At 36.9% G+C, this 26,585-nt stretch overlaps 1 protein-coding gene across 2 annotated transcripts; it reads left to right on the top strand.

Annotated features, from left to right (window-relative positions):
* Positions 1 to 25,894, top strand: LOC129272285 (E3 ubiquitin-protein ligase MARCHF5-like). 2 transcript variants are annotated; one of them, XR_010295210.1, is made up of 6 exons: positions 108 to 215; positions 11,368 to 11,465; positions 13,695 to 13,900; positions 14,768 to 15,258; positions 19,617 to 20,462; positions 20,529 to 22,421. XR_010295210.1 is itself a non-coding variant. In XM_064107296.1 (5 exons), exons 2-5 carry the CDS (start codon positions 11,392 to 11,394, stop codon positions 19,728 to 19,730), a joined length of 885 nt encoding a protein of 294 aa, XP_063963366.1. In that variant the 5' UTR covers positions 1 to 215; positions 11,368 to 11,391; the 3' UTR covers positions 19,731 to 25,894. The 2 variants fall into 2 exon arrangements, 1 of the variants encoding a protein (XP_063963366.1); XM_064107296.1 differs by having other exon boundaries at positions 1 to 215; positions 19,617 to 25,894.
* The last annotated feature ends 691 nt before the right edge of the window (positions 25,895 to 26,585 follow it).

The following is a 26,585-nucleotide window of genomic DNA, read 5'->3' on the forward strand; positions in this document are numbered from 1 at the left end:
GCCACCCAAACCAACATAAGAAGAAGACAAAAGCTCGCTACTTTCACCTCATAGGTACTAGGTCGCGCGTTATTGGTCGCCAGAGCTCGAGCAGTGTATAAAGGTACACTCCACAACTACAAGTGCAGGAGCACCGCCGCCGACCTCCACCTTGCCTTCCGATTATTAATATTCTAAATGGTTGATTGTAGCCCTGCCCTGTAACACGAAAAGTTGTAAGTTCTCTATAAACATTTTCGAGTCGTTGTCTCGTTGTGGTGTGCGTCATTTTTGTTAGGCTTTAAAGCCAAGCCCAAGCCAAGGCAATTATTAGCAATCGAATTAGACGGCATTGAGTGTAGGCACATTTCCTTAATCGGCGCGTGCGATTCTCATGCACACATGTCGCATTAGGCGGATCACAATTTCGTGATTCGGTTTAGATCTAACGTTAGATACTGCACGGAGCGAAATCGCCGGTCATCTCTTTCAGTTTCTCTCTTATTTATAAATGTTCTACTTATTTAGCGATTGTGCAAGGGTCCACACCAACTGACCAAATTTTTACCCCATTAAAAAAAAAATTGTGGCAGTTTTAAAGTGAGTTTTCATTTAATTTATTGCATGGTTTGTTGAAATTGTTGTGTGACGAAATAGATTTTCTAACTTAGTAGGCCCTAATTAGAACGGCCTTTTCCTGAAATAAGTCACCTCTCTTCTTGTGTGTGTCAGTGTGTGTGCGCTCGTTGTGTACAAAGTCAATGGGAGATGAAAGAAGTCACTGCCATTGACGAAATGAACGGCAATGAATGGAGTGGTGACTTAAACCAGGATAATGCCTTGGCTTTAACTAGTTAGAAATAAGTTGGTCTTGGATGGTCCGGTGTCAGTAACCATTCTGGACTCTGGAGATGCATTGACATTCATGACATTGTCAATGATTGAGACAAGTCTAAAAATAATTTGCTAACTTGTTCAGTAGAGGCGCACGGCCAATATGGGAGACTCTCCAATATGGGAGACAATCTCCCATATTAGAGACTTGCTTTGCAAAAGAACAAAAGAAACACCAACAAAAGCATAATTTTTTCCACCCAAAATTTTGTCTCGCTGAGGTCAGAAACCCATTTGTTTTGTGTGTGGATGACAACAAAAATCCTTATCAAAACAAAAGTAGACGGTGAATTTTTAAAATAGACGGTGAAAAGGGGTAATTTTTCATGAGGAATCTGCTTATCACATTTTTATTTGCCGCCAAGGTAATCCTTTTGCAGCAAATGTGAACAAAGGAAATTGGTCTCCTAAACTGGAGACTGTCTCTGAAATTGGATACCCAAATTCTTCACAAAAGTCTCTGATATTGGAGATAATCTCTCTCATGGGAGACAGTCTCCCATATTGGCTGTGCGCCTGTACTGCTTGTTGTGGTTCAAAGAGTACTCGTGCAAAATAAAGAAAGGGATGCCAAACAATTTTAAAGATAAGAATGCCACATCATTTAGTAGATGTAGATCTACATCTACAATGCAAGCAAAAGGAAGTAGGAGGGAAGAATAAATGAAGAACAAAACGAGGAGGAGGAGGAGGAGAAGAAGGGTGAAGAAGAAGAAGGGAGAAGAGGAAGAAGGGTGAAAAAGAAAAAGGGAGAAGAAGAAAAAAAGGACATGAAGGAAAACAAGGAAGAAGAGAAAGAAGAAGAGGAAGAGAGAAGAAGGGGGGTGTCTTTCTATGGTGCTTTTGAGGAAGATCAATAATACCCTTTTTACACAGGATTTTCTTAACCCCGGACTATCGCTAACCCCGTACTATCCTTAACCCCGTACTATTTTTTTTTCCTTTTCACACATGCCAAATTGTTATCGCTAACCCCGGATAAGGAATGCTTGCTTTTCACACACGAAACTCGCTAACCCCGGACTAGTGGTTTTTGTCGATCATTCGTAGTACAAGTACTTCACTCGTACCTTTTTACACACGCTAAAATTTCCTTAACCCCGTAATATAGGTGGGGCTAAATTGCCATTTAGCCCCACCTATAGTACGGGGTTAAGCTTAGCCCACTTTCGTTTTACACTAGCGATCTTAACCCCGTACTATCGCTCTTAGCACCGCAATTGCTGGGATAACCCTGCTTTTTTGCAGGGCCAAATAATCCCGTACTAAAGGTGGGGTTAGCCCACTTTGCAAAAATGCTGTGTAAAAAGAAAGTGGGCTAAGCTTAACCCCGTACTATAGGTGGGGCTAAATGGCAATTTAGCCCCACCTATAGTACGGGGTTAAGGAAATTTTAGCGTGTGTAAAAAGGGTATAAGAACACTCAATGAGTTAATGCAACTGTTGTAACTTTGCCATTATGGCAACTACCATGGAAACCTTGATTCTGATTGGCTGCTGATCCCTGTTACAACAATTGCAAGTCTTTTATGAAACGGGTCCCAGAAGCACACTCAATGAGTTAATGCAATGAGCCAGATACTTTGTCAGTGCATAAAATATCCTTATATTTGGCACACTTGAACCCCCCCCCCCTCACTCAACTTACAAGTTACCATAAAAATAGCACTTGGTCACCTATTTTCAATTTTTTTTAAAAACAAAAGTATTATTCAGACCAGGTGATTCAGGCTATTGGACAATTTCTTTAAACTAATTTCTCTTTAACCATTCAATTGAAACACAGAATGAATACTTATAAATTGGGCAGGGGGCATGTCTGTGCACCTAACTATTTAATTTAAGATTTAACATGAATTTCTTTTTATTTCATAAAAAAATTCAGTTGATAATGTTTTTTATATTTTCATGAGTAAGTGTGCCAAAAAGCTATTAAAAATTGGAAAGAAATGTATGATTTTCTTGGAAAAAAACCTTGGCCAGTCATTTTCAGATTGAACCAAAAAATGTTGGTTGCCTCCGACGAAGATTCTGCTAGGATCGAAAGCTTAGGCCCCTTTTTGACTTTCCAAAAAATGTTTCACGCACCCATTCACTTTACACACGATTCAGGCATTTTGATGATAAAGGCTGCATTTTGAGGCTGTCACATGAAATGCCTGAAATTCAAAATTTCTCCACCACTTTGTGTCAGATTTTTGGTCTTGCAGGTGTAAAGTTTGTGGTTGTTGTGTATCTTCTTTTATTAGAATCACGCAGATATGTGCACAGACAATGGGGACTGCAAAGACTTGGGGCACCTTACCATATATGTAGTATGTACTTATAATATATAGCCAAGTTATTAATTAAACTATTAACAGTATTACAATTGCATACATGCGCTATATACACAATTTTTCAGATGGTCTAAAACTTTTGAAAATGATGATATGCAAATCCCATCAAAGACTTGATTGTACATAGACACCAAGGACCTTCATTGGCTGGACATTCTTATGAACCGAATCATTCATAAAAGAAAAAAAAAGAAGATGTGTAGAAGGGTAGATACAGAGATAGATATAAAATGGCTTATTGAAATCTCCGCCAAAAGCTGAATAGTGATCAATTTTACAAACATGCAAGTTACATATAAAGTTTTCATACAAAGTATGGTAACAGTTTCTAAATGATACACAAACCTATTGTAGAAATTGTAATTGTATGATCTTAGAAAATATAGTGTCGGTGGAGAAAAAGAAGAATGTAGTATTAGGTGAGTGAAAATAAAGTCATGAAGGTGTAAGGAAGTAAATGGAGAGGATAGAAAAAGGAGAAGAGAAAAGGAGGAAAAAATAGGAAGAAGAAAAGGAAGAGAAAAGAAGAGATCATGATCATCAAATCTTGACATGCACACACTATATCCTCTCACTTAGAGCTGGTAGCAGGTAAAATTCAATGAGATTTAAAAACAAAAACATTAAATATTTACATAGTAAAATATGCAATGATGTAATTGGTCTGTGGAGCCGTCAACATACAAAGTAAAACAAAATAAGATTGATTACCTGTTAAAAGATCAACAAATATGGAAGAGAGCTACATTGGAAATGTTTAGTTTTGCATTATATTGTTGATATTTCCATTGTGATCGTAAAACATAATTACATTGCTGTCTGAGAGGTAAACTATTTGTAAATTGTGGATGCTTGGCAAGAGAACTGGCAAAGTCAATACATTTCTGTTTTCGTCTTGCCTCTAAAGGCGACCGCACACCTTACGATTGGTCTGCGACTCAATTTTGGAATAAAACGTAGTAGAATTTGATGCTAATATTGAGACTTGGAATATCTTACTGTGTTATGTTCCAAATCATTGTACAAATACCTATGTTCAAATCTGTGACTATGCTATCATTCTTCGTAGAATAAAATCAAATTTAATATCTAGTCATAATGACGTCATAGCAGTCGTAAGATTGGCTACGATTTGAAACTAATTTGGCCTTTACTCGAAAATAAAGGCTTGCGATCTTTCAAAATGGTTATATTAGTATTCTTTCAATTAATTTTAACCTCAAATAAAATGATATGTTCCATTCACATTTTCAGAAAATGAGCAAAATGCGATTTGTTCCAAAATCGGATCGCGAACAGTCGTAAGGTGTGCGGTGGCCTTAACAAAGAAATATTGCATGTTTCTAATGCTGTAGCATAGCCTGCATAGGCCTACATGTAGTCTTTGTACTGGCATCCAAGCATAATCTTACAAGCACGTTTCTGAATATTTTCTAAGGCAAGCACATTGCTTTTTTTTATAGGATACCATTGTAAACCGGTACTCCGTAATCGAAAATTAGGCAAATGTATCCTTCATAATACATGTATATTAAAATAAGGTCATAAAAGAGGTGTCTATACTTTTTATTAAAGGCGACGAAGCATGTACAATTTTCTTTTACATCTTTTTATGAGATCTGATACCTGACTATCCTACTTCAGGTTAGATTGTAAAGTACACCTAGTATTTTTGATTTTTGGCTTCATGAACAAAACTTAAATCATCATTTCCTATTAAAATTTCACTTTTTTCAACGTAATTTTGGTTGGGAGTTTTGAGATACTGGAAATGAACATCCATGGTGAAATATTTTGTTGGATTAAGACTAGAAGTGACTGGCCAGTTAAGAAGATTGTCCAGTACAATTAACAAGAATGAAGGATCCATTGATGATCTTAGTGATCCCTCAATATTGATCTCTCATGAAACTCTCAGCTGTCTTTAATACCTTCTTTTGCTTTCGCTGATGTGGTTTACGGTACACCATGTGGAGTGTTATAGAAACAGTGGATAGAAGAAGAAGAATAAATGGATAGGCGAGAAAGTGGAAATTTGAGAGTAGAGTTATCTTTCTTGAATGTAGTCCTGAAAAGGACTGTAAACCAGAAGACGGTCGGACAGTCAACCTGCCTGAAACGTCGAGTCTCTCTACTGATTCTGCTCATCATCTCTACTCTACTCGCCGACTCAAGCCAGCATCTCCTCATCCATCCTACTACTCAAGCTGTTTCAACTCATCAATCTCTTCTGGTTTACAGTCCTTTTCAGGACTCCATTCAAGAAAGATTACTCTACTCTCAAATTTCCACTTTCTCGCCTATCCATTTATTTTTCTTCTATCCACTGTTTCTATGACACTCCACATGGTGTACCGTAAACCACATCAGCGATTGTACATGCCACCATGCAAACTTTCAAACAACTTCTTTTGCTTCTTAGGAATTTAGTTTTTAATAGTCTTTAAAACGTAATTCATGGGGTTTTCAGAGCCATTCCACTTCGACCACAAATTTTTTTGTGATCTTGTAGACTGCTCAAAGACTTACATCAATTTTTGGTCTTTCAGTGCTCTTTCATGGGTCTCCATTCTGTATCTCTTTCAGGGATGTGTTTCACAAAGATTTATAGGGGAATCCAACCCAAATAAAAACTTGTTTTTATACGAAAAAGACAAATCAGACAAGTTGATAGGTGAAAGTTTAAACAATAATGGACAAAAAACAAGAAAGTATATATGGATTTTTAAAAGTTGTAAATATTGGTAATCACTATACCCATGGAGACTTCAAATTGGCCGCATATGGGATGTCATAGTGATGTAAGGCAAGGACTACTCTTCCATGTACTCCAATACTTATTATGGCTAACATGTCATTTTTCCCAAAAGTTTTATTTCAAATTATATTTTTCTTTCATGAGGACATAAAACAATATACTACCTGGGTTGTCTTTAATACCTTCTTTGTGGCTTATTAGGATTTTTGTTTTTAATAGTCTTTAAGATGTAATTCATGGGGTTTTCAGAGCCATTCCACTTCGACCACAAATTTTTAGTGATCTTGTAGACTGCTCAAAGACTTACATCAATTTTTGGTCTTTCAGTGCTCTTTCATGGGTCTCCATTCTGTATTTCTTTCAGGGATGTGTTTCACAAAGATTTAAAGGGGAATCCAACCCAAATAAAAACTTGTTTTTGTCTCACCTGCATAGCAGAGTGAGACTATAAGCGCCGCTTTTCCGACGGCGGCGGCGGCGTCAACACCAAATCTTAACCTGAGGTTAAGTTTTTGAAATGACAGCATAACTTAGAAAGTATATGGACCTAGTTCATGAAACTTGGCCATAAGGTTAATCAAGTATTACTGAACATCCTGCCTGAGTTTCATGTCACATGACTAAGGTCAATGAACTTAGACCATGTTGGGGGAATCAACATCAAAATCTTAACCTAAGGTTAAGTTTTTGAAATGTCATCATAACTTAGAAAATATATGGACCTAGTTCATGAAACTTATACATAAGGTTAATCAAGTATCACTGAACATCCTGCATGAGTTTCACGTCACATGACCAAGGTCAAAGGTCATTTAGGGTCAATGAACTTTGGCCGAATTGGGGGTATCTGTTGAATTACCATCATAACTTTGAAAGTTTATGGATCTGATTCATGAAACTTGGACATAATAGTAATCAAGTATTACTGAACATCCTGTGCAAGTTTCAGGTCACATGATCAAGGTCAAAGGTCATTTAGGGTCAATGAACTTTGGCCAAATTGGGGTATTTGTTGAATTACAGCCATAAATTTGAAAGTGTGTTGGTCTAGTTCATAAAACTTGGACATAATAGTAATCAAGTATCACTAAACATCCTGTGCGAGTTTCAGGTCACATGATCAAGGTCAAAGGTCATGTAAGGTCAAAGAACTTTGGCCACGTTGGGGGTATTTTTTGAATTGCCATCATATCTCTATAAGTGTATTGGTCTAGTTCATAAAACGTGGAAATAAGAGTAACCAAGTATCACAGAACATCTTGTGCGAGTTATAGTAGTTTTCAAAATCAGCACTGCTGCTATATTGAATCGCGTGATGCAGGTGAGACGGCCAGAGGCATTCCACTTGTTATAAGAAAAAGACAAATCAGACAAGTTGATAGGTGAAAGTTTGAACAATATTGGACAAACAACAAGAAAGTTTTTTAAAAGTTGTAAATATTGGTAATCACTATACTCATGGAGACTTCAAATTGGCCGCATATGGGATGTCATAGTGATGTAAGGCCATAGAGATGTATACTAATTACGCTATAGTGCGAAGTCGCCATAGGCGCGCGTACTTAACGTCTGTGATTGCGCGGAGCGTGGTCGGCCATTGCTCGATAGGTCTTGGTTTGTAAAAGTACCCGGATGTATACATAGCTCGTGCGTTGTAACGCTGTGAAAAAGGGATGCCGTCTCCGGCCTTTTTTCTTGAAGAAAAGAATCCAACCTCATTACAATCGAAAATATTAATGACAAATTGCATTTCGATTGATTATTAGTGTGATTACATGGGGATTATGCTGTGAATTTGGCATTTATACCTGACTTCTCGGGATGAAATTCTCTTATATAATTTTTGCATTTACCTCTCTGTTTATAGGCCTATTTTAGATAATAATATCTATTATATCAGATAAAGTAAAAATATACAACGTACATTAATGGAAAAATTGACAATTAATTCAAAGACAGTGAATTAGCCCATCTTCTCCGCTGGATATCCCTTGACCTTTAACTGCATCGTCCTTTTCCACATTTCCTTCATTCACGTCACTTGATGTTCTCATGACCAATTTGTTTATGTTGGATATAATATTTTAATTTCTATATAGGCCTACTATATGTAACTTGCTTTAATTTGTAAGAAATATATCATTAACAATAATTTGTATAAGTTAGTGTTTTGATCTTTGATTATGCGCTATTATAATAGCAAGTAGTAATTATAAAGGGTATCTCATTACTTTTCTTGGCGTTACAGCAGTGTACATTCTAGAATCGATTTTTTTATTCGCTTTTTAAGGGGTGGGTGTAATTAAAGACTAGTGTCATACGCACCCAATCAAAATTACTTTGACACACTGTGATCAAAATAAAATAGGGGCGCAACTGCATGGATCCCTCCCTAAAGTGAAAATGAACATGACATAATAAATGATTGTGATTTTATGCACCCCCTGTTTCAAAATCATTCTGCGGCCCCGTATGTCAATGATATTATAATTTTGTTCATCCGTGAAAACCTTATTATAAAACAAACCTGAATAATCAAACTCAGGTTCATAGGCTAGCCAATGAAATTAAAAGAATAAAATTAGTTATACTTTTAAAGTGACAAACAAAACTGAATATGCAAAACGCATGTTTACCGGTTTATGACATACATGTAGGCCGGTGCCAGTGTTTGGAAATCTTTGCCATAAATTTAACACAGACACAGTTAATAAATATTAACACAATTTCAAGACAGGAAATTATGATGATCACTCAACAGCTGACAATTTGTATAACATCTTATTCCAAGTATTTTCAGTTTTGCAATATTCAATAATATTATGTTTGGTTTTAGTACTCACAATTTTGCAACCGTTTTTATATAAGTTTATTAAGTTTGCATTTATGAATCTCTTTCATGATATTGTTATCAACTGGTTTTATACACTCAGTTTTAGTAATAATAATCTTTGTAGTATAATACAAATATCCTCAGTCTTCCCGCCCTTTTCTTCTCTTCTCCTTCTTATTCCTCTCCTTCTTATTATTCTATCCTTGATTTGTTCACATAATATTGGTCCAATCATTATATAGGATCACAAACGCCGGCCATAATTATATCAACAGAATATTTCAGCCGGTTTGCCGATCTGCATAGTATTTCAGCCGGAGTGAATCAAGTTTAGACTTTCCAGAAAATCAAAGTGAAATTGTTCTATGTTGCGTTAAACATGCATTGTAATTTGTTTACTCTCCGAAATATTGAAATGTTTGCAAGTCAATAATACACGGTAAACATCCTACACTTTACCCCATGGCCTCCTGTACATATTGCAAAATTGTACTTCTGCATGCGCGCATTTGATATGCAAATTTTGCTGTCAACAAACATTTCTTAATTGCTCGCACGTATATAAGTAATCAATATGACCGGATGGTTGAAAGCATTGGAAATTTAAATCATAAACTTATCAATTAATTGGACCAATGCATAAATTATTTTCAAATATTATCAATAAAAGTCATTTTATGACTCACGAGTTATTGTGATGTTGGTTACATCGACGTTTAAAACCATGGGGAAAGGAGTTAGGCTCTATATTCTTTATACGATTTCTATGTGTAGATCTATAAAATGGAAAATGAATTATAAAAATTATCAAAAGTAAAGAAATAAATTATCAGCAATCAGCATCATTGTAATTAGGAAACTATACTTGAAAAAAAAATGCAATCGTGTTTTTTCGATAGCTTGTGTCTCGGATGCATCAGACACTGTGAAAGGGCCTATGAAATTTCTGAGGTCAACTTGAACACCAGATCATGTTAAGTTTTCCGGACCTAGAACGATATGCCTAGGACTAGCTGCATGTTATTTTTAATATTCATCCCTTCCCAATCATCAGAAAATATAAGTCATATATATGATACATCGAAATGTTATGACCAAAGCAAAAACGATTGGGGATGTATATTATCGTTGGACTGTATTATTTGTGGGATATATTATGCCCTTTAGATAGGTCTATATAGGCAGTTTTGTCCTCAGTTTTGATAGATTCTTTGTTAATTTGAACTTTAATCCAGTGCGATTTACAATATTTTGCTTTTCCATTTGCTTTCAAGCTCATTTGTCATCATTTTGTTCCGTTTCTGTGCTATCACTGTACATGCCCCATAGGTAATGTACGCGCATGGCAGGCTGCGAAGACCTATCGAGTAATGGCGGCCGGTCTCCGCGTAATCACAGAGATTTGACGAAGTACGCCCTCTAGCGTTATTAGTATACATCTCTATGTGTAAGGCAAGGACTACCCTTCCATGTACTCCAATACATATTATGGCTAACATCATTTTTCCCAAAAGTTTTATTTCAAATTATATTTTTCTTTCATGAGGACATAAAACAATATACTACCTGGGTTGTATTTAGATTACTGCCCCAGGGGAATGGGTATTTACCCAGTTGCCAATTTGAAATCTACATACTATTAATGATCTCAATTTTAAAGCGGCTATAATTTTCTTATCGCTTGTCTGATTTCTTTCAAACTTTCACCATTCTGTTTAATTTATTTTTCTCCTTCCCTTTATGGCCAACGCTGGATTCCTCTTTAAGTGTGACTGAAGAGTTGCATTTCAATTTCCAATTGCATGCAGAACTTATAAAAAGGCATGTTTCACCACATTGGTTGAATCATGCTAAGAGGAGCACACTACTGGGTATTAATCAAATAAATTGCGTATTATTCAAATAAACATCATGTGTGCATTGTTAATTAGGCATGATACTACCGACATGTCTTGCTTAACCCTTTGAAAAAACACCTCCTCTCCCCCTGTCCTCTGGAAGTAAAGTGGTTTATAGCTTTCTTTCCTTTTTATTCCAGAGAATAAAATAATCTTTATTTCATATTATGAACAAAAACAATAATGAATAAAATTATTTTACATAACTTTTTTACATACATTCTTTTACATAAACCCTTTTTAAAGGTTTTCCACATAACATACAATATTTTATGAATGAAAGAGTAGCCTACTAGTGATGCCTACATGTACGTCATAAAATTATTTAAAAATGATAACCACTTCTGATGGAATTTCTCACAGTAATTATCTTCATAAAAATGTTCTTTTCACAAACAGTATCTCTGAATTTCACTTTTAAGGAGATTAAAATTTGGTAAATTATCATTCATTTTAATTTTATGAAAGCGAGAAATTGATAGAATGGTATTTATAGCACAAAATTAAATGATCTGATTCCGAATAAACACAATTCTAAAGTGGTTAATGTTGTATGATAATCATACGAGGTCAATAAGAAGGTGATGCCATTGATCAGAAAGCATGATGTTATTTGTTGATTTTCATATTTTTTTCAAAAGGCATTTTTTTTCTTTGTAATTTCAGAGCCTCAAGAAGGAAATTTAGGTGATGACTAGTTATACAACAACCATGGAGGAATGTGCACCACAGCCTCTATCAAGACCAAACAGTATCGATGACAGGTCAGTCTTTGTTCTATAACTTTTCAAGAGATTTGAGCCCTACTACATGTACATTGTTGTTCATGCATTTTATATATTCCTGGGGTTGTTAATATAATAATAAAGCTGCTTACAATTCACAGACAACTCTGTGTATAAGTGATGACTTTTTCTATTTTTTATTCTCTGTGCTGAATCAGAGAATCCTAATTTTCCTCTTTTTTTTAGATGGGAGTACATCCCATAATTAAAGAAAAATATTGGTTCTCGGATAGCTACATGTAGAATAAATGATGTGCCTTTCCAAGAGCTGAACTTTGAAAGTCTGTAGACTGTCCCACAAGTAGATACCCGTCACCAAAAGAGCTCCACTTGTACATTATCTTATATTATATTTTTTTCGTTTTGAAGAGGCTCATACTAATCTGTCCACTGCAAACTCATGCTCTTCATATTCCTGTAATGGGAATGTGACAAGGAGTATTTGACAAATTTGGTGTCAACATTATTCATTATCAAACTTGTGTGTGGTGACTTGATCCCATGCTTTGTTTTTGTTGAACAAATAGCCCTCCAGACCAACAAATTGTCTTAAACTATTGGGAATATGAGCCCTCTTTTGTAAAGTTGTTACCGATGGCATTGCGGTCCAGTGGTTATGACTCTTGTCTTTCGATCAGAGGTACGTGGGTTCGAATCCAAGTTAAGGAGTGCATTCCTTCAGCAAGAAATTTACCCACATCGTGCTGCACTCAACCCAGGTGAGGTGAATGGGTACCTGGCAGGATTAATTCCTTGAATGCACCAAGCGCCTTTCGCAGCTGGAGCTACAGCCAGGGTAATATATGGTGTGCCATTGAATAGGCAATTATATAATCAGCGCCTCATAAGTGCTATATTATTAATGGCAAGTTGCAAGCTACTGTTATAAGCTGCAGTTTAGTTATTTACATTTGTTATGTACTTGTTGGATAGAACGCGATATTGTTAAAGGGGAACAGAACTTGTATCATGCCCCCTTGGCCCAATTGGTTTAGGATAGCCCAATATATTTTCATTGTGAATTTTGTTTGGAAATTATGGTGGTCATTAGATGAAAATCAGGAATGCTCTGAACTACATGTACAAGTACTGTGAACATTTTGTAATTTAATTTTTGTTTCTTTGCAAATATTGTGGTCTGAATGCTTGTAACAGTACAGCAGAAATTCATTTATCATGATTCGAGAGAGAGTGTATTACTGTATGATCAAAATGTTGCACATAGGTAATGATCTAGGAACTCTATGTAGTAGTTAACTTTGTATACAGCTGGTGCTGATCAAAATGGCTGCATACATGCCTTGATAAAGATTTGAGGTGGCAGTAAAGTTGATTTCACAAGAAAGTCTGTAAAACCAAAATTAATTGTCACTACATCATTGTGGATCCAAATAGATATGGTGCAGTTATATTTTCGAACCGAAATTTTTGAAATCCTAAAATCTCAGCTGAAAAAAAGAAAATGATCGCACTTAAAAGCTTCCAACACAGTTGTGCACATGTGGGATAGTGTATTATTATTGCTTGGAAAAATAGCAGACATTTGACTCTTTAGAAGCTTTATATTGAGACCTTGTTGTATCTTTAGACTTTGCTATTTTTTCCTAGCCTTTATCTTGTTGTCTCATGACCTTTGCTTGTTTTGTTTACTCTTAGGAATTCATCTGGATTCAAGGGCTTCATTCTACTTTAAAGGTCAATTCTTGAAGTGAAGCAGTATAAAGAGACCTTGCTGTAGACCTTGCCATAGTTATCCTAGCCTGTATCGTGTTTATTTATTTAGTACAGTGTATTTACTATTAGTTTTGGTGTCACCTGTGCCTGGGAGTCAAATTGCGAATGGAATCACTCTGACCCACAGGTCTCTCCTCCCGATATAACTGATTGGGGGAGTGCAGGTTGACTACTGCACCTGGGTTCCCCCTACTCTTCCATGTACATGTATATGAATAGTGCAGTGGGTTTTAAAATGCAAAGGTAATGACTCTCCTCTGCACAGGGCCTCCACTTAATGCCCTGTTCGAGAGACAGAGTGTTTTCCACTGTAACATAGCCTGTAGCAATGAAACAAGGAAAACAATGCAGGCTTCAGTCATCCGCCCGGGGTGGACTCGAACCCATGTCCATTGGTTCGAAAGACAGGTGCTTTTAATACCAACTGAGCTACATGTAACTTTGCTCCCTCACAACCTTTGTTTATCTTTACAGGAGGACCTGTTGGGTTTGCTTTGCCACGATAGAAGATGACCGGTCAGCGGAATGGGTCAGGCCGTGCCGCTGCCGAGGAACAACAAAGTGGGTACATCAGATGTGTTTGCAACGCTGGATCGATGAGAAACAGCGCGGTAACAGCATGGCCAAGGTCATGTGTCCCCAGTGCAATGCAGAGTACTCCATCACATACCCTGAGCTTGGTGAGTGGTGGTAATTTGGTGATTTTTTATTGCCATCAAGTGAAAAAAGTGTGTTGGATGATCTGTGGTAGTACACCAGGGGCCTGTAATGCAAAGCTTTTCAATCATTGTAGAATACTTTTCTACGATTGATTTCATTGACTACAATGTTTAATCAAGCGTATGATCAATCGCTAACCTTTGTGTTATGGGACCCTGATGGGAGTGAAATCATGGGTCAATTTTCTCAAGTGACATTTCCTTTCTTCCATTAGGATAGGCAAATTTCAAAGCCTGAAATAGCAGGATGCACGAATTGAATTGACCAGTGCTGGCTGCACAGAAACATTGTTAGCCTAACAGCGCTAACAGTAAGCCCAGTCACATCTTTCGGATTGTAACGTCGAATCATAAGTAATGCATTGTTGTAGCATGAGGCGTCAATGCCACCTTACCGGTTGTAACAGCGCCTCTGTTAGTGCACTGTTAGTGCTAACAGCTTTTTTGTGCGGTCAGTAGTGGTGACTAGAATAGCACATCAATGAACACTATATGAAGGTTTTTGTTTAATTTCTACTTTGAATGCATCCACATGTTGCTATTACAAATACTTGACCAACTGTTAAATGTCAGTTGCTTATGGACGCATTGTAGCTTTCTGATGATCTGATGAAAATACTTAACGTAATTATATTAGGTAGAAGAAATTATTAAGTTTGCAAATCTATTCCTTCTACCCTGAGCGTAGAAAACATGAGCAGTTTAGGGCCACAGCAAATGTACATTATTAGGAACAGACTCGTAACAAAAGAAGGAACTGTTTACCAATGTGAAATATTTGTGGATACAGGTTTGTTGAAAATGTTTCAAATTTGATTTTTTTCTCAGGTCCCATTGTATACATCTTAGACTTGGTGGATAGGTTCATTTACAAGGTTTGCCCGTTTGCAGCGGGAGGCATCGTTGTAGGATCGGTCTACTGGACGGCCGTTACCTACGGCGCTGTCACCGTCATGCAAGTCCTGGGCCACAAAGAGGGACTGGATGTGATGGAACGAGCGGACCCCCTCTTCCTACTCATCGGCTTACCCACAATACCCGTTATGCTCATCCTTGGTAAGATGGTTCGATGGGAGGACTACGTCCTGCGGCTTTGGCGGAAGCACTCGCCCAAGCTGCCCTTCTGGAATTACCTGTTCCCGGAAGAAAGCATCAAGACGCCGATTGTTCCAAGAGTCCCGACGGAGCCTCAGCCGATCTCCGATCCCATCTCGGCGACGAGAGTCCTCTGCGGTGCTCTCATCTTTCCAACTATTGCTACCATGTGCGGGAAGCTTATGTTCAGCTCATTAACATCTAATCTGCAGAGAACGATATTGGTGAGTATGTTATTCTCGTGTTGAAAACTATCAGGATTACCACTTTTTTAGATGACAATTGAAATTGATACTTTTTATCACCTTAAAAATTGTTCGCAGAAAATCCTTTAATCAGAGTGTTTTTCTTCTCTTTCATCCATTCTCTGGCTTCTATGACCGGTGGGTTGATAATAATGTATTGGATTTACATCGTGCCAAGTCCACTCTGTCGAGTGCTCAAGGCACATTTCAAAAATTTATATAAAGGAAATTAAGAATAATTGGAATGTGAAAAAAAGATGTATTTTTTTCAATTTTAAGAATTTTTACATTAAAAAAATTACTTCAGAAAGGCTGATAAGGCTCGTTCCATAATTTAGAGGATTGGTTGGAGAAGTAACAAAGTTTCACTATTTATGTATCACATATTTGGGACGAGTGGGTTATCATAAACTTTAATTCACTGTTGTTGAGCTCTCAAAGGTAAGAGATTAAAAGGATCATTCTATAATATGTGACTCGTCATACCGAAATGAGAGACAACTCGGAATTTTTCAAATCCAAGTTTTATAGTGATTATTGTTCTCCGTTTCTTTACCTTTAATTTGATATATCACTCGACCCTTAAGAGTAAATAATAGTGGAGATATTAGCCTTAGAATGCAAGAAGAATTGGGCTTTTGAAAATAAATATCAAGAGAAAAACGCCTTCGAAGTTTGACTTCCGTTTTGAATCCGCTCCATGAAAAAATCTATTTTGCCACCGCCGAGCTAACCGAAATGTCCTAGCAACCGCTTGCCAAAGAAGGCGAAACGATTGACCAATGAGGAGGCTGCATTTGGAACAATAGTGAACTTGCAGGTCACGCGCGACTGCAAGACGAAACAAAGTTAATGTTCTGGTTCGATATGTCAATCCACTGATCTTCTATACAGATCAGTGTAATAGCTCCATAGTTATACTGGGGTTTTATAATTATATTCGTGAAAGAAATAATTGTCATGATCTCCCTTTTTAATGAAATAAAAGGCAGGGAGAAAAGGTCGGACCTAAAACCAGTGAGGAGGGAGTATACCAATGATTTTCATTGTATCATCGTCTTGTTTATTAAATAATAATAACAATTTCATATACCGCAAATTGCCTCTATGCGGTTGTTTGAATGTCGATCGCGTTTACTCTCACATGTAATCTATCAAGCGAGTCATTATGACCTAAACTTTAACCGCATGTTCTAATAAAAAGAACTATCCGTTGTAAAATGGTAAGATAAGCCTTCAAAATATTTCAATTTGAACCTTATCTTTATACGAAAGGCTTGTGTGATCATGTTTTATGAATGCTTATGTTAGATTGAGGCAGTGAGAACAAAAAACGTGAATAATTTGCTCAATATCGTCTATTATCGATCTTTTTTTTGGGGGGGGGGGGTATAATTATTTACAGCATTGAAATGATTCAAAATTAGTATGAAAAAAAAACAAAGATATATTAATGAAAAAAAAGTTATAGTGATTCTAAAACTGATTCCGGAAAAAAAAAACCTGGCATAAACGTCTTAACTCTACAACAAAAAGAGCGAGGAGGTACCCTGAGTAAAATCCCGCCACAATTATTTCCAACAAAGGATAGATTAGGGGAGTTAAGATTTTTTTTAACTAACAAGTGCACACCTAGTTACCAAGAATGCATACAACATTCCACTTATTTGAATGCAGGATAAACCCCGAGCTTCCTATGTATAGTCAGGCACCTTGGACCACTCGGCCACGACACCTCCACGAATGCTGATTTTCGGATCGATATCAAGCACAAACAATATTTTGGTTGTGCCGTGGCCGAGTGGTCTAAGGCGCCTGGCTATACATAAAAAGTCTGGGGTTCGATCCCCGGCCGCAGCACCTATGCCTGTGAGCAAGGCATTTAATGTGCAATGCTATTTTATCCTGCTTTCAAATAAATGGAAATTCTATAGGCATTATTGGTAGCTTGGTGTGCACTTGTTAAAAAAATATATATATATTCTAACGCAGTAATACAGATAAAGAATCAGAAGATTGTTGCAAATGCCTTGTGCAACAATGATGTCTTTGTAAGATTGAATGATTAAAGAAAGAACAATAAAAGCTGTTCGATATTTTTTCGCATGTGTTCACTCTCAAACATATAAAGAGGATTTTAAAAAATAAGACGAAGAATGGAGGAAAAATACGGTGGGCGTGGGCAGGAAAGAGAAAGAAGAAAGAACGGCTGTGAAAAAAAAATAGAAGATCGAATGGGGAGAAGAACGAATAATACAGAACAACAAAAGAAATAAGAGGAAAAAGGATGAGGAATAAGACGGTGGGGTGAGCAAGAGAGAGGAATAAGAAGGAAAAAAGGGGGAAGAAATGAGGTTAAAAAATATTGAGAGCAGATCGACGGGGGAGAAGAAAAAGAAATGGAGGGGGGAGAGGAATAAGATGGTGGGAATGGGCAGGGGAGAGGAAGAAGGAAAACATAATTATATAAAGAGGAACGAAAGAAAAAAAGAGGAATAAGGCGGTGGGTGAGGGAGGGAGAAAACAAAGAAGGAAAAAAGAAAGAAAACCGGCAAAAAGAGAGAAGATCGAAGGGTGAGAAGAACGAAAAACAGAATTATGTAAATAGAAACGAAAACATGAAGAAAAGGGGAAAAATTGAAAACAAAAAGTGGAGGGTGAAAAAAAAGGCAAGAGAGAAGAAGGAAAGGAGGGGGAAGAATCGGCAGAGAAAAAAAAAAGATCGAAAGGGAAGAAAGAAAAACAGATTAAGAGGGACGAAAGAATTAAAGAAGAGAAAGGGGATGAGATAGAATAGGGGAGGGGGTTAGAGAGAGGAGACCGAATGACCTGAATAAGAAGAGCGAACGAAAAGGGGACGAGAGGAAGAAAGGAAGAAATAAAACACAAGAAAGACGAAAGAAGTAGGTAAGAGAATAAGAGAGAGGGAAAGAGAGAATAGATCTGGACACAGTCGAATGGAACAACATGACAATGACTTTTATGAAATGTTTATTTCAATATGTGTATTTTAAATGACTGATATTTTCAATCAATGTCTTTATCCAAAAAAATGCACTAAACCTTCTCCATGGTCGTTTCGGCCATTTTTCATTGGTTGACGTTAGCTGTCTCAGACTTTCTGTTTGTACAGTTATTTCTTTCGCTTTCTCTATCGTTCATTCAAACATGATAAAAATTGAGGGCAACAATGTCTTGATTATAAATAATTGGAAATAATGAAGCCCACCAAGCTTTCTACATAAATTTGGTTTCTTTTGTTAAAGATACTGCAGATCAATTAACTCACATTCACGAACAAATAATATTATTAATATTTTTAAGGATTGTAAACCCTTTCTTTTGAAAATGTTCTCTCTTGAAAACATCCCGATCACTTGCAAATGATGGAGATAATCTTCAACATGTCCATGTTATGTTTAATGAAATTAATCCTCGCAAACAAACCGTGTTCTGAATACTTTGCGTCTCTGCATGACTTTTATTTCGCGATTATAGCCAGGTTAATACTCTAAATCCGGTATCAATCTATCGCTAATACCCCCGCCTGGTACTATTATCACCAAAAAATAACCCTTTAGAAGTTGTATCCCGTTTGTTAACTATTGTCAAGAAGCCCCCCTTTTGAATTTCAGAATACGTATTGAAATCGATGCTTTTGATCTTTCTTTTGAAGCTGAATCATTGAACCGATCGATCGATCGAGCGAGCGGCCGCCGCCAGCTGTACACGACTTTAAATGAATAGCCAATCAACAATGGCATACGTTGCTAGGGGCGGAGCTTAGTATGAAGCGAAATTCGATCAAGTCGAACGTGCCAAGTATCAGAAATGTTCGAATTGACCAAAAAAAAACACTCGCAGAAAAACTGCTTTTTTATCATATTCCCGTCATCAATTTCACTCATCTTTTTCACAGAGTAATTATGAAACATGGAAGAATCAGAAAATTAAAAAAAAAAAAATCTTCACAATTTTGACTTTTTTATTTGTGTGTCGAATTCCAAGGAATTTTGATTTGCGACTTGTCTCTCATTTCGGTATGATCGATCACATATAATGATGTTCTGCCTAAAACTCGCTTATCTCATTGGAATAAAGTCTCTATTTTTACAGATTTGCCTATTACGCATGCCAAAAATTTAATAACTGTTGAATGCTCAATTTTCAAATTGAATGGAAGACTGTCATACACATTCTAATACCATAAATATGAATGTTAGAATTTAAATCGAGTAGAAAAGAAATTACAATGGACTTTATTTCTTCTGAAGAATTTCTCCTTCAGACTGTCTACTATGTAATTCAGTGTGCATTTCCTCTTTTATCATACACAGGGCGGAATAGCATTTGTCGCGATCAAGGGTGCTCTCAAAGTATTCTACAAACAGCAGCAGTATCTGCGCCAGGTTCATCGCAAGGTCCAAGATTTCCCAGAGGAAAGCCGGTAGCCTTCAGCCATCAAATGCCCTATTACCCTTTCTCTCCTTTCAATGTGATCTTCAGATCTTCACTCTTCATGTTAAGGTGGTACAGACTTGAGTCATGGTTAATCTCTCCTACATGTGATTTTCTGTGCAGATATACCACTGCATTTCTGTTAGTATTCCGACTCCATTATTCAAGAGTAGAGTGTCATTTTGAATGTGATGAATGCAGCGAAGCTACAGCCCTGCAGTGAGAAGTGTTCAAAGAGCTAAAGCTATGTAACATCTAAAAAATGTGAAATTCTGACAGCAACCCTGTAAATTGCATGATGTGTACAGCCAGAAGGATACATCCATGGTCTGCTTTGATGGAGACGAGTGCCGATTCTCAGACGAATTTCTGAATTCCGGCCTTGGCATGGTGGAAAATTGATTTTCAGGTCATGAGCTTTGAATCGGCTTCTTGTGTTCAAACCAGCTAATTTCTGAGTGATCTTCAGAAACAAAATGAATTCTCGCTCTGGCATGCCAGAATGAAGTTATACTGATATGTAGTTTTTCTGTAGAAGATTTGCATGAACTTGGTAAAAGGGCCGTTCCAAAGATCTGAAAGCTTGATCCATCCCAATCATTAGATTGGCGGAGCGCTGGTTTTAGGAATCGGTTTAAATCAGGAGCAGTGTGGTAAGAGCATTGTGAGGACAGGCCAACAGCAAGGGCCCGTTTCATGAAGGACTTGCAACTGTTTTTAACTTTGCCATTATGGCAACTACCATGGTAACAGGACTCGGCAGCCAATCATAATCAAGGTTTCCATGGTAGTTGCCGTGATGGCAAAGTTACAACAGTTGCAAGTCCTTTATGAAACGGGCCCCAGATGTTCACTTTAGATCGAGAAGATTGGCATGAAATTTTGAATTCTTTCAAGATGTCATGCCAATCTTCCCGATCAGATACCGCCCATTTTGAACTGTGGGAAAATGGAGTGTCAATGACGTGTGGACTTATCCAATCCGGTCTTTCCAGACGTACTAACCGCAGCACCTGGATTTAAAGTGAACAAGACAAAGTTTATCCCAAGGAACTTTCTTTTGCCCTCTGAGAATGTTTAAAGGCTCCTTTTCTTTTTCCCAATCCTGCCCATTCTGTAGAATTGCCAAATAGTAGCAAGGTCTGCATAGTGGAGCACGGGAAGGATATGGTACTAATGACTCCCGTGGGAACTCGGCAGGACAGCGTTTTACTGGTATATGCCAAGCTGGTGTATAAACAATTACCTAGGAAACATTTTTACGTCTTGGTTTAATCAGTCATAGTGGTTGACCTTTATATAAACGACAGATATTACTCTGGTCTTTTTATCAAAGTGGAGATAATGGCAGAGTGGGGATTCGAACTCGCAACATTGCGATTAGGAGTCCGATGCTCTAACCACTGGACCACACAACCCATAGGATATTGCCACAGTGTGAAGAAAGAAAAATAAAGTGAAGTTTTTATTTTCTATCTTTGGTCCCTGGGTATGTCTGATCAATAATAATAATAATAATATGTCCATTTATATAGCGCAGTTACTATGTGCATAACTGCGATTTGATCCTTGGTATCAGATTATCCCGGCCGTAGCTGAGCCGCCAGTAATAGGCGCTAAAGTGTTTGAGGTATAAATCCTACCGGGTACCCATTCACCTCACCTGGGTCGAGTGCAGCACAATGTGGATAAATTTCTTGCCGAAGGAAATTACGCCATGGCTGGGATTCAAATCCGTGACCCTCTGTTTCAAAGTCCGGAGACTATTCCACTGGGCCACAATGCTCCACATCCATACACACGTAGAGTGCTATTTAGGATTGTTCTGCTCTTATTCGAGTGTAAAAATTTTCAATGCCGCCGATGCATAGCGTAATTGGTTTTAGGCAATCGATTCTTGAAATTTTTCGTAATCATAAGATTGAGGACCATACTTTATTTCAATACTGGATGAAGTCCCATGATTTCTTTACCAACAGAGCATCAAGATTATTGAAATATGTACAAAGAGATGATTGAGCTTGCAGAAATATTCATTCGATATGCATTGAAAATTGTGTTTGTGTACAGTACCTGCTTGTCGGGTTGTAAAGAATTGATGATAAATGTAAATTATTTATAATTTTCTAGAATGTATATACAGCATACTGTCTTATGGGATAAATAGTACAGGAAAAATGTAGTGGAAACACGAATGAGAAATGGAGCTATGTAGATCGCGTACGGTCAGGAGTAGTCTGACTTTAATTGGATAATGGGTTATTTTGAGTTGTACTCAAAGCCACGATTTTTTCAGCCACACTTTGTACAGTTGAATTTGTATTCGAATTTGAAAAGGTGTTTATTAGAAACCACATGGCAGCCCAACGCTGAATTGGGTGGAATTCACATCACATGATAAATTACAACACAAATATGCATGTAAAAATTACAACATCTTCAAATCATGAACAAAGATTGCTATCAATGGAAGGAAATCAAGAAAGAAATCAAGAAAACTTAGGCTTAGAAAGAAACAGGGGGTATAGGCAGATTAAGAAGCTAAAGGGAGGGGGGGGAGGGAGAGTATCCTGAAAGCCAGAGGTAGATGGATGAGGGATATAATGGAAAGTGAAATGTAACAAAGGAAAAATAAACATATAAATCATATGAATGCAAATAAATTTTAAGTTGATATTCAAATCAAAATAGAATACGGTAATTTAAAAATTCTTAAAAATAAAAGAAACCACGCTGATGAGTATTAATGGTATATAATGTGGATTAAAGGTATTCAAATCGATTTCAGTTTAAGATATCGGGTAAATAATGTTATACGATTTCATAAAATTGGGGAGACTTCAAAAATATTAAGTGGTAAATCTGCACTTTGAGTGAAGCAAATATAGGTGTCACACCAGTAAACATTTTCCCATGAATAAGCATTAAAGAATACAAAAATTCATATAAAATAAGGTTTAAATTAGGGAGTCTAATATTTATTATATCCTACATGAATTAAATTCTGTATTGTGATTGGTTTGAATAACATCACGTGACCAAAGATATTCTAACTATGATGTTGAGAAAACAAACCGACCATAAAGAGAATTTGCTATGCGGTGACGTCAGTTATAGAATAGTGCACTCATCATTGACATCACAGATTATGCGCTCTCTCTTACGCACCGGAAATCGATAGGCCAGTCAACGCAAGTAACTGCAGTGCAGCGCTTGCTTTAGATTTGATTCAGATTGGGGATGAACCACAAGGACTAGATTGAGATCCATAGTTCTAACTTATCAAATGGAGGATTTAAAGCAAATATAACAGGCGTTTCTTCCATAAGTATAGAGGGAATTATCTATCCCTGGTTGGACTGGTAATAATACTATTTTCCCATGGGCTTCCCCCCCCCCCCCCAGTAAAACTAATAATTACCAGTCCAATCTCGGGACAAACAATTGCTGCTATGCTTCCTCAAACCTTTGTATATTTGTATGCTATCGGGAGACAAGAAATATATCTGAGATTCATATCTGAGACCATACAATACAATATTGTTATATTCTTGGTTGTGATGTCACCTCAGTTATATTCGGCTTTATAAGCTGAATAATAAGACAGTTTGTTTGATGCTCATGCTATTCTGTACTTGTACACGCTTGATGTGTTTCACGACATGTCGTAGCCACATCCCATCATGCAGTGCGAGTTTTGTCATGTAGCCATTTTGCAGACTCTAAATTGTGAGTCTACATAGGCAGCGTATAGCAGATACTGCTTGGTCTACGCATTTCCTCAATGCTGTGGGCAAAACATAATCTTGTGTGAAAAATATAACTCTGTCGGGGAAATGAAATGTTATATTACATAGGTTATGTACATGTAGATTCGAATAAGTGATAGGTCAATACGCCATCACGTGACCATAGCTGCGAGGATCGCATTTGTTATATTCTGGGTTTTGACGTCACCTCAGTAGATATAACTGCGTTGTATTGTCAATTGCGGCGTTATATTCACTAAGGTGACGTCACTCGCTGCTTACAAGTTGCGTAATCAGGTAGTTTTATGTACGCGCTAGTGTTAACGCGTCGATTGCATGAAGAATGCGCTTGATGTATTTTCAAAATATTTTCTATTATGACGTAGATGGATCAGAGCTGTAGCAAGAATTTCGGGTTGGAGCAAGATGATGAATGCAATATCTGATGGCGAATCCAGATAGACTATATAATATAACAGATATTGCCTGGTCTATCGTTTAAATAAATAAAATTTCAACTCGGGAGAATATTTTCCCTCAGCGCTGTGCGCTTCGGGCAAAATATAATCCCTTGGGAAAAATATAACTCCGTCGGGGAGAGGAAATGTTAATTGTATTCAAACTCTAGGTAGGCAATATCTGTATAATATTCATTGTCAAGGCAGGCAATTTCCTCTTTTCTTTCTTCATTTCCTTGAGAAAGATCTAGATTTCCTGGAATTTTGATAATTTCCTTCAAGATGGAACCACTGGATGTCCTCTTCTTGTATCTTCATCTAGATGAGAAATTTGATGATTTCATGTATTGTACTTGCCAAAATTTTCTTTATGAGTAAACATAGATTTTTAAGTTCAGACTATGAACAAAATGTGGGTGCCCCTTCCAAACAGAGTTGTTCTAACTAAAAAAAAATGTGATCTCCAGTCCCTTATACTCACTTTTTATTTGTTGAAAATCAGTCTTGAGCCCTTTCTGTGTAATTTCTCCCAGAATCTGATATTCATCCTTTATAGATTTGTCTCATTTTTGCTTTCTAGTTATCAAGACAACATTATTTAACATAGCACACTCCACTGTTACGCATAAAATTTTATCTGATTATTTGTGTTAAGAGTGTCTCAATGTATCAGTTTTTAGCAACATTCACGTTTACCCCTTATATATATTAAACAACCTTATGGCTAGCATTACTGATACCACTGCACTGTTATATGCACAAAAGAATGCATACCTGTAGCTCTACATGTGTTGCAGTATATATATTGTTAATTGTGCACATTTCATATATTCATTTCATATATACGCTTTATAGAGAATCTATAAAATGCCCTTCATGACATTCAAGTCTCTGTTGAGAGATGGTCAATCAAAACAGCAGTTTCATCCATGACTATGGACGAACAACATATTTGCAATTTTTTGTCAGCTTCGAAGCGTGGCACGAAACTGCTGTCCTGATTCACCAAATTTTGACAAGATCTCCCAGGTTTTCATTGTGATTTGAGTTGCATTTTCAATTCATTTGCTGCTTGCTAGGATTGATTCTGCATTGCAATGAGAAAAGTCCCTAGTATGGCCATTATAAAGGACTCCTACACTAGAGATTAAAATACATGGTTTTCCAGTAATACATATCCAAGTGCAATTTTGTCAGCCCAGAATTGTTTTCTTTATGATATTAATAATGATGTTTAGTTGAAAGCTTGTATATTCCTCGCCTGTAATCTAGGCGGAGGGAGGCTGCGGCTTTTGTCTCTGCCTTTATACGAGTCTGATATGGAAGACTATATGCATGTGTAATGGAGTTATGGAGCAGTCACCGCCTATGCACTGCGGTCTTGCGTTACTTTTTGTTGCGTTTTTATCGACCAGGAATCTGTGTGGGTTTCCATTAAAGAAAAACTATCACATTCATCAATAAAGAGAAAACAGGTCACTTCTCTTAAGTGTGCAAAAAATGTGTGGTTTTATAAACACTCTTAATTTCATGCTAAACATAATGATAAAAGTTATGACAGGGTCTCGCAGTCATGAGTTTTTTTTTCTTTTCTTTCAGTACCATATCACAGCGACTTTATGTCAAGCACACAATTGATATTTAGATTATATTGTTGTAGTTTCCTTCGTCATCGATTGGAATCTGACTTGCCTGTTGTATACGGTTTAAACACAATATAGAATGGGCTTCACAACTCTTTGCAGGCCATTTTATTTACCCATGATCTACATTTCTATATCCATGTATATTGCTGTTCAAAAAACCATTAAAATTTCTTTAAACTCCAGTATTTTATATTTAAAGAGCAATACTGCATTTTCATTAATTTGTATTAGATATACATGTATTAAATGTAAATGTTTGTGTATATTTAAATCTATAAGACATTAAATGAGCATTACTCGCGAATTGCCGTTGTACGATTTGCTTGATTGAATACTGCATGGGGTCACAGTGGGGTGTTATTCTGAGATCCATTTTATTATTTAAAAAAAATCTTAGCTATTGAATATAGTGTGCCATTAAATTGGCAACTAGATAATCGGTGCCTCATAAAATGGTATATTATTTTATAATGAAACTGGCTTGTGACTTCTCAGATCTCTATGTCTTTCAGAGAAAGTCATTCAAATCCAGGGCCCCGTCGTACGAAGAGTTACGATCGATCCAATCAATTTCAACTATATGGAAATCCATCAGTGTCATAATTTGTTCTACAGGTAATTTACACAATGTCCTTTGTAAACAAGGAGAAGCAGTGAATTTTCAAGAAAACATTGAATGCATGATTTACATCATAATAAGAAAATATTTTGAACAAACATACATTTAGATGTTGACGTTGCTGGCCGTCCATAGTTGTGATTGATGACCAAACATAACTCTTTGCAAGACGAGGCCCAGCACATATCTAGTTATAGCTACAGAGATGCAATTTGTCCCTTTCTTTGCAATAGACACTTTTTTTTCTTCTTACTATGGGCTATTTGCCATAATGCATAACGCATTGTGCATGATCAGCTTTCCATAGGAGTCGCAGCGCCCCTGATGATTTTAGGGCCTGTCTTGACCCTTTACCATGATCAGATATGTAGATCGT

Source organism: Lytechinus pictus, chromosome 12 (genome assembly GCF_037042905.1).
Source record: "Lytechinus pictus isolate F3 Inbred chromosome 12, Lp3.0, whole genome shotgun sequence".
Classification (NCBI taxonomy): Eukaryota; Metazoa; Echinodermata; class Echinoidea; order Temnopleuroida; family Toxopneustidae; genus Lytechinus; species Lytechinus pictus.